The sequence below is a fragment of the Austrofundulus limnaeus genome, unplaced genomic scaffold (assembly GCF_001266775.1).
Source record: "Austrofundulus limnaeus strain Quisiro unplaced genomic scaffold, Austrofundulus_limnaeus-1.0 Scaffold184, whole genome shotgun sequence".
In the NCBI taxonomy this organism is placed as follows: Eukaryota; Metazoa; Chordata; class Actinopteri; order Cyprinodontiformes; family Rivulidae; genus Austrofundulus; species Austrofundulus limnaeus.
Genome location: NW_013952586.1, coordinates 477682 through 487383, shown reverse-complemented (window position 1 = coordinate 487383; position 9702 = coordinate 477682). Strand labels below are relative to the sequence as shown.

The 9702-nt window shown below is 37.1% G+C and overlaps 2 protein-coding genes across 2 annotated transcripts in view; one reads left to right on the top strand and one right to left on the bottom strand.

The window, feature by feature from the left end:
• LOC106524372 (transmembrane protein 255B) overlaps positions 1 to 6054 on the top strand; it is a 14065-nt gene extending 8011 nt beyond the window's left edge. Inside the window, exon 8 of the mRNA XM_014018160.1 lies at positions 5342 to 6054. Within this exon, the coding sequence (XP_013873614.1) occupies positions 5342 to 5449 (108 nt within the window). The 3' untranslated portion in view covers positions 5450 to 6054. The remainder of the gene's footprint in view (positions 1 to 5341) is intronic.
• rasa2 (RAS p21 protein activator 2) overlaps positions 1553 to 9702 on the bottom strand; it is a 47499-nt gene continuing 39349 nt past the window's right edge. Inside the window, exons 23-24 of the mRNA XM_014018159.1 lie at positions 4450 to 4630; positions 1553 to 3757 (exon numbers count right to left, since the gene is read on the bottom strand). Coding sequence (XP_013873613.1) covers positions 3727 to 3757; positions 4450 to 4630 — 212 coding nt within the window. The 3' untranslated portion in view covers positions 1553 to 3726. The remainder of the gene's footprint in view (positions 3758 to 4449; positions 4631 to 9702) is intronic.

Below are 9702 nucleotides of genomic sequence, written 5' to 3'. Positions count from 1 at the left end.
TGTGAACTTAATATATTCATCCACAGAGTGGATGTGATCAGTGAAATGTTGGACTTCCTGGGCTTTAATTTTAACCCAGGTGTCGTCAACATATCTGAACCAAATATCTGAACAGACTGAAGAAGTCTCTTGGAGGAGAGACGAAATGTTTCATTAGAGAAGAACCCGTCCAGAAGACCTATACAATTTTTTTTCTTTTTGATTCTTCAAGTCTAAAATGTGCTGTAGCATTTTCCATCCTACAAGTATTGTAGAGTTTTACACGAATATTTTGTACCATATAAAATTAAGGTTTGATTTAATCCTCGGGTCTAAGGACAGAGTGGTGAGTTTCACCCATATGTTAGCTGGAGGCTGGGAACGTAATATGGGAAGAGAGGCTCGGTGTTAAAATACCACAGCTGACCCATCGCTGTCGGGGTGTTTTGCTTCTGGGTCGACATCATGAGGTCAGTGTTGAGACACACAGCTGGTTGAAACCCAGCTGACTTGATAGGAATTCATCCAGAGTCCGTGTCATGGAGAGAGCACTTCAGATGAAGCACTTCTTTATAAACAAAACAAGAAAAAGGAATGTGAAAAAACTGCAGTTTAGGCCTCCTAAATCACGACCCCCACCAATTTTCACAGCGTATCAGAAAAGTTGAACTGAAGAAGTCACTGAGTGATGCTGCTGCTTCATTCTCAGCACTCACTTGATAGGTTTTCTGTCTTGTTACTGTGACCTTGAGTGCTGAAGACCATTCAGTGGTTTCCTGAGCACAAGGCATTGTGGGTAGGCATCAGCGATTGATTAAAACAAACCTGCATCTCTATTAAATTTGAGTGAAGCCATTGTGTTCTTTTCCTTCATCGTATGCGTTTGCAAAATATGGCAGTGAAAAGGTGAACCTTTCGAGTCAGTATATGGTAGGACTTTAACGAGCGAGGGTTCTATAGTTAAAAGTGCAATTTCAAGTTTTCATTTGTAAAAATATAATTGTCAAATGAGACTTTTATTTTTAAACATGATTTTAAGCATTTACCAAGAAAACATAAAACCAGTTTCATTATTTATTCTTTCTATTCATTTTGAATTTTATTTTTTATCTGCTCTTACCTACTCCTGAGCAAGCCACCAGATTTTCAAAATATACCAATTACCTACTTTATCAATAAGTTAGTCGGGACTTGTGCCCATGTAGTCAGTAAAAACACTAAAACCAGCTCAAAAAGCACATTTACAGTTTTAAGATATGAAAAATCTCATCTATGATCTTAAAAGCAAGTTTAACATGCATCAGTTTAGAGCAAAACACATTGTTTCTGTATAACAGCATAAATTTAAAAATAGTGTTTTCACACCATTATTAGTGTTTGTATCGAATGACCTGTGAGCTGGACACTTGTGGTCTTGTAGAAAAAAAAAACAGAGTAACCCCAAAACAATTAAACATGAACAAAATGTTTATTTTGAACAGACAGGACCAAAATGTAAAATACAACAGATCATTAGTATTTAAATAAAATTACCAAAGCTTAGACATTCAGAAGTGAGTTGGCAAATTGTTGAACCCAAACATAAAGAAACATGATCAGACTTAACTATTAGACTGTCTTTCAAATCCTCCCTTTGGTGTTATTTATTTTAGCTTGATGCAAAAAAAAAAAAAAAAAGTAAAACAATCCCTTTCAGTCAAGTAAAAAAAAAAAAACAAAGGAAATGGCTGTAATCAACATTGCTGCATGAATGCACGTTAATGTGTTTATACATTTGAACAAACATTGGTGTTACTTTCCCTTTTCAAACATCACATAAGCAGAACTTAACTTAAAAGTTTCACCCTTAAATAGAAATAACAAGAAGGCCTATTTGCTTTATTGAATTAAACCGCACTGATCATTTTTTGCCAATTGCAATTTAGATTTTCTGTATGAAATTCGATCCAACAGAAAAAAAAGGTGGTGTTTTGGCTCTAAAAGGGAAGCGCCGGCTGCAGCTCAGCCAGACGCCACGTGTTGGCTCGCTTCACAACGAGCTGAGCCACAGTTAGTGGAGTTTTTGCAACAGGTTACTGAACCGAAGCAGCTTGAACAAATATGTACCAGAATGACACACTAAATCAGTGTTTAAAAAAAACAACCCCTTTTGAAAATTAAATAGTTAAATAAAACAAGACATGCACATTAGAAAAGCGACGGATCAAATTCAAACCCACTTATTTGTAAATCCAGAAAGACGAGTTAATCCTGTCTGCGTCAAACGGCCGACGTTCAAGTTTCTTTATTGCAAATGGTACGGCCTGATCACAGAGAGCTGAACAAACGGGCCAAAATAAAAAAGGAATTAGCCATCATGTAGAAGTTCTTATGTAAAATTTAACAAGTTTTGTTGTTAAATTATGATTTAAGTTAAGAGCCATGAGATCAAAGAATGTTTATTTTCTTACAATCCATTTGGCATTGGACAACCACGCCAACAAGCTGTCAGAAATTTCCTTTTCTAACTTTGAGTGTCACACTTAAAACAAACTAAATTTATTAAAAAAATAATAATAATAAAAAGAGCTGGAGCTGCGGAGTGTTGCTGGTGTGAAAGAGGAAACAAACAAAAGGTGCACATTGATGGGTTCGGTTGCTGTGATTGTCTAAATTTAGAGATGACAGAGGTCATCTGGTGTTCAGATCGATTCTTCTCGGCCTCACAGAAACTGTTCTCGTTATGTTCTCGAGTCGACAGCACAGATCTGACGCACACCGTACCGATACAGTTCACAATCACGAGGAAACAACTCTTTACCACAGTCATGCTGTCAGGATTCAAAACTGAACGCATGCAAACTGCCTGCTCTATGTCAATAAAAGAACATGTTAGCAAAATCCTCACAAACTGAATGTATATACATACATTATTCATATATATTCTTAATAATAATGTCTGAATTTTCAACAGTTGTATATAAAATACATTAACACATTTAAGTCCAAGAGATTGCCTTTGGTCGAGAAAAATATCTTACTATTTACAGGCATTAAATGTTATTGTACAGGGATAAAACAAACAAACAAACAAACAAGATCATGTAACTGATCAAAATGAGGAAAGCTGATACTAAGTATCTAATCATTTCCATTCGGACAGTTCCAAATATTTAAAGTGCGTCTGCGTATTTTTTTTCCTCAGCATTAAATGTGAAAGAAACATCCGTCAATAAGGCAGAGTGGTATTTACAAACACACACACACACACACACACACACWCACACACATACACACACACCCATTTGTTCAGGACACCACACAATGTGAGGGGCACAGATAGAGGGTGATCTTCCAGAGGTGATGATTATTAATGAACTCTGGACAGGAGAGAAAAGACGTCGCAGGGGTTCATCACAGCTGTTAATATAAAACTGAGTGATTTCAAATAAAATAATAGCAGCCTGTTCACTCACCATCTAATGATGCATCTGTTACACAGTCAAAATATAAAAAAAAAGAAATCAACACATAGAAAAAGACTCAAAAGTGGGAGGAGAGGAGGCAAACAGCCAAAACAACGACAGACAGAGTGAATTCATAGTGGAGTAAATGTGTGGAGGTCACGGTGTTTATCATTCTGTGGGTCACACGGCGGCCCCGTCTTGCAGAGACACATTCAGGGGCTCTTTGAGGAACGCCGAGGCTCTCTGCAGTGCGCCGGCACCTGCTGGTCTGGCTGTTTCAGGCCACACCGGCCCACCCAGGTTAGGAGGTCTTTCCCACTATGGGGTTGTCACTGAAAAAGTGAGACGACGGCAAAAGTTAAATCACCCATCGAAACGTAACACAAACGAGGCTATCACAAACAATATGTTATTATAAAAATAATAAGACTCTAAACAATGAAGAGTCGAGCTGAGAACAGACACTAGAGGGAGATCAATGAACTGAGACAACTTTGGGGGGTTTTGCAAATAATTGGCAACATCTCAGCATGTTTCTTGTACAAACTGTGTCGTCAGCGACTCGTAAAACAGATTCAGGCTTTTTGATGTTCAGGCAGTTTATTCATTGTTCCAGCCATCAACCATCATTTATTAGAATTTAATCTTAGAACTGCATTTATAACAAATCTGTAAAATTGTGTACTGCAACATAAAATAATCCATCTTCAGGGATTTCTAAAGGTCAGAATCACTTTTTTAAAAACCCTCAATCACGACACCTATACTTAAATCASTAATGGACAAAAGTAAAACTCGAGCTCAAGTTAGTCGTCTTCATTGTGCCATGTTCAGTGCTTTTTTGTGTGGTTTTTTTTAATTGAGAACACATTTTGCACAGCTGTATAAAGTCATAAATATAAAAAAAGTAAATGACACATCCAGTCCACAGCACAAACCACAGATGAAATGTTTTTTTTTTTAACAAAGAAGAACTCGTTCAGAGGACATACTCAATATTTTTAGACCAGTGTTTGACACTTACAGGCTTCCGTACTGTGCTGTGATGTTGTTCCTGCTGTTGTGCTGCCTCTGCAGCTCCTCCATGACATTGCGGAGCTGTTTGAGTGTCTGAAATGTCTCTTTGGGTTCCTGAATGGTAAACTTGGAGTATTCCTCCTGCTCTCGCTGAGGGCCCTGGTACACCGCCATGCTGGCACATGCATCTGTGGAGAGAGGCTGCATGTTGGAGCGGACAGCTCACACTGAAGACCAAAACCCATCTGCAACATGCTACACAACACAATATACGAGTTTCTTCTGGAAGATATTCAGTCATGCCTTTAGTTGTGAAGCACATGGAAAGTGTTAAAGAGTTTTGGTGACTTTTTGCATTTAGTGAGGTCTTTACAGAAGAAGAGCTGCTCAACATCTGGGCTGAATTCAAGTTACATGACTTCACTTTGTTAGGAGTTGGAAAAAAANATCATGCCTTTCTATCTTTATGGGGACTTTGCATTGACTTCCATTTATTTTTCATTCTTTTCTATACCCTAACCCTAAACGTTCCCCCTTAGTTCACAGCTTAGTCTTTAATCTAACCCTTTCTTTGTATATAAGCATTAATTAATCCTTAAACCTCCTGCTTATTTCACATTTTTATGAGATACGATCAAAACCATCAATGGAAACTGAAACAACATTTTTATTTATTGCCTCCATCTGAAACCTTTAGTTTTTATCTGTGCAATAAACACATCTTTACCAGCAGAAGTGCTGCAAGTTTTATTAGATCTGTGAAGCTCTCTTTGAACGTTTTTACCTCGATCATATTCTTGATTTAAAACAGTTTAGTTCGTCTTTATATTTGGTTGCTGGCAAAACATTTTTTGTAAAGACATAAATTTTGTTGCATCTTTTTTTGCTTTTCTCGTCAGGGAGCATCAGTGTTGGACTCACAGAGCTCACCTTCCTCAGTGGCTCAGCTCGCAGAGTTTCCGTTCAACTCACCACTGTCTCACAAAGTCCAGGGTACCCCTGCATGAGCTCCACCAATCCACTAAAGCCTGCAGCTTTGAAGCCTGTTGGAGAACAGCTGGTCGCTCAAAATTGCGAGAAAATACGTTGACATTTAGCTGGAGTCCCACTAAATTCTARATGTTTGTAAAAAGYGAGTCATTGCAGCATTTTGAACTGTGAATCAATGTTTGTGACATTTTGGAGACTCCCCAGCTCCTCTCCAACAGTCCCAGCAGAGTGAGATGCTGCATAATGGATGTGTTTGTGTACATGGAGACGCTGCTTATGTTGCTCATCTTGTTTCATAGACGTTTGTGTTCCATATTAACACAGAAACACAGTCCTCATAAGGTTAAAACTTTATTGTTAGAACAAAGACTTGTTTTATGTTATAAGACTTAAACAACATTGTTGTCCTTTGCTTAAGGCTTGTGAAATTATTACATCTTTAGTTCATGTTTAGCACTCCATAGAAAGAAAGTTTCTATAGGCCCAACATTTCCCCAAATGTTTGGAAGAAAAACTGAGTTTTTCATTGTGTCCTAAAATTTGCGAGCAGAAAAATGCAAGGGTCAAAAAGCAACATGCTGATGAATATTGCGTTTTGTGGAATAAAGYTTTTATAACTCCCTCTGAGTGTCTGACTGCTCACAAGGAGCTTTGCCTTCTTGTAACGTGAGGAAACTTCAAGCTGCAGTGTACATTTGACCCGTCAAAAACAAACATTAGCTCTCTGAAACTGGATACCGTCGTTTTATGAAGAAGATCACATGAAGCCGAGACAAAAACACAATTTATTTTTTTACCCACAAAAAGAACCAGACTGAGATCTTAAGAAAGGACATCAGATTTAAATAAAACAAACAGCAGAAAAATGTTTAGYCTCCTCAAACAGACGTGGTTGATGGGATTCCTTTTTACATTAAATTAGACCTTCATTATTGTATCTAACAGTTAGAGGTCTAGTATTTCTTGAAGGCATGCATATCACTCGCCACTGACAGTTTTATACAAAAAAAGAATCGTATAAAACTGAGTTGGGGCCATATTTGTGTTTGATCAGCTGTGGTGGCCATCTTTGTAGTCCATCACTGTAGATGTGCATTCGTGATAGTTTTCTAGGAAAATCAGTCAAATCTTTCCTCTGGTTCATAGAATACTTTGCTAAAAGACAAAATGAACCTACACACGGGAAATTACATAACGGACCACCTCTACAATCTCTCTCCTTTGTCTAAGCAAATCTTCAAGTCTAAAATGTGCTGTAACATTTTCCATCCTACAAGTGTTGTAGAGTTTTACACGAATATTTTGTACCATATAAAATTAAGGTTTGATTTAATCCTCGGGTCTAAGGACAGAGTGGTGAGTTTCACCCATATGTTAGCTGGAGGCTGGGAACGTAATATGGGAAGAGAGGCTCGGTGTTAAAATACCACAGCTGACCCATCGCTGTCGGGGTGTTTTGCTTCTGGGTCGACATCATGAGGTCAGTGTTGAGACACACAGCTGGTTGAAACCCAGCTGACTTGATAGGAATTCATCCAGAGTCCGTGTCATGGAGAGAGCACTTCAGATGAAGCACTTCTTTATAAACAAAACAAGAAAAAGGAATGTGAAAAAACTGCAGTTTAGGCCTCCTAAATCACGACCCCCACCAATTTTCACAGCGTATCAGAAAAGTTGAACTGAAGAAGTCACTGAGTGATGCTGCTGCTTCATTCTCAGCACTCACTTGATAGGTTTTCTGTCTTGTTACTGTGACCTTGAGTGCTGAAGACCATTCAGTGGTTTCCTGAGCACAAGGCATTGTGGGTAGGCATCAGCGATTGATTAAAACAAACCTGCATCTCTATTAAATTTGAGTGAAGCCATTGTGTTCTTTTCCTTCATCGTATGCGTTTGCAAAATATGGCAGTGAAAAGGTGAACCTTTCGAGTCAGTATATGGTAGGACTTTAACGAGCGAGGGTTCTATAGTTAAAAGTGCAATTTCAAGTTTTCATTTGTAAAAATATAATTGTCAAATGAGACTTTTATTTTTAAACATGATTTTAAGCATTTACCAAGAAAACATAAAACCAGTTTCATTATTTATTCTTTCTATTCATTTTGAATTTTATTTTTTATCTGCTCTTACCTACTCCTGAGCAAGCCACCAGATTTTCAAAATATACCAATTACCTACTTTATCAATAAGTTAGTCGGGACTTGTGCCCATGTAGTCAGTAAAAACACTAAAACCAGCTCAAAAAGCACATTTACAGTTTTAAGATATGAAAAATCTCATCTATGATCTTAAAAGCAAGTTTAACATGCATCAGTTTAGAGCAAAACACATTGTTTCTGTATAACAGCATAAATTTAAAAATAGTGTTTTCACACCATTATTAGTGTTTGTATCGAATGACCTGTGAGCTGGACACTTGTGGTCTTGTAGAAAAAAAAAACAGAGTAACCCCAAAACAATTAAACATGAACAAAATGTTTATTTTGAACAGACAGGACCAAAATGTAAAATACAACAGATCATTAGTATTTAAATAAAATTACCAAAGCTTAGACATTCAGAAGTGAGTTGGCAAATTGTTGAACCCAAACATAAAGAAACATGATCAGACTTAACTATTAGACTGTCTTTCAAATCCTCCCTTTGGTGTTATTTATTTTAGCTTGATGCAAAAAAAAAAAAAAAAAGTAAAACAATCCCTTTCAGTCAAGTAAAAAAAAAAAAACAAAGGAAATGGCTGTAATCAACATTGCTGCATGAATGCACGTTAATGTGTTTATACATTTGAACAAACATTGGTGTTACTTTCCCTTTTCAAACATCACATAAGCAGAACTTAACTTAAAAGTTTCACCCTTAAATAGAAATAACAAGAAGGCCTATTTGCTTTATTGAATTAAACCGCACTGATCATTTTTTGCCAATTGCAATTTAGATTTTCTGTATGAAATTCGATCCAACAGAAAAAAAAGGTGGTGTTTTGGCTCTAAAAGGGAAGCGCCGGCTGCAGCTCAGCCAGACGCCACGTGTTGGCTCGCTTCACAACGAGCTGAGCCACAGTTAGTGGAGTTTTTGCAACAGGTTACTGAACCGAAGCAGCTTGAACAAATATGTACCAGAATGACACACTAAATCAGTGTTTAAAAAAAACAACCCCTTTTGAAAATTAAATAGTTAAATAAAACAAGACATGCACATTAGAAAAGCGACGGATCAAATTCAAACCCACTTATTTGTAAATCCAGAAAGACGAGTTAATCCTGTCTGCGTCAAACGGCCGACGTTCAAGTTTCTTTATTGCAAATGGTACGGCCTGATCACAGAGAGCTGAACAAACGGGCCAAAATAAAAAAGGAATTAGCCATCATGTAGAAGTTCTTATGTAAAATTTAACAAGTTTTGTTGTTAAATTATGATTTAAGTTAAGAGCCATGAGATCAAAGAATGTTTATTTTCTTACAATCCATTTGGCATTGGACAACCACGCCAACAAGCTGTCAGAAATTTCCTTTTCTAACTTTGAGTGTCACACTTAAAACAAACTAAATTTATTAAAAAAATAATAATAATAAAAAGAGCTGGAGCTGCGGAGTGTTGCTGGTGTGAAAGAGGAAACAAACAAAAGGTGCACATTGATGGGTTCGGTTGCTGTGATTGTCTAAATTTAGAGATGACAGAGGTCATCTGGTGTTCAGATCGATTCTTCTCGGCCTCACAGAAACTGTTCTCGTTATGTTCTCGAGTCGACAGCACAGATCTGACGCACACCGTACCGATACAGTTCACAATCACGAGGAAACAACTCTTTACCACAGTCATGCTGTCAGGATTCAAAACTGAACGCATGCAAACTGCCTGCTCTATGTCAATAAAAGAACATGTTAGCAAAATCCTCACAAACTGAATGTATATACATACATTATTCATATATATTCTTAATAATAATGTCTGAATTTTCAACAGTTGTATATAAAATACATTAACACATTTAAGTCCAAGAGATTGCCTTTGGTCGAGAAAAATATCTTACTATTTACAGGCATTAAATGTTATTGTACAGGGATAAAACAAACAAACAAACAAACAAGATCATGTAACTGATCAAAATGAGGAAAGCTGATACTAAGTATCTAATCATTTCCATTCGGACAGTTCCAAATATTTAAAGTGCGTCTGCGTATTTTTTTTCCTCAGCATTAAATGTGAAAGAAACATCCGTCAATAAGGCAGAGTGGTATTTACAAACACACACACACACACACACACACAC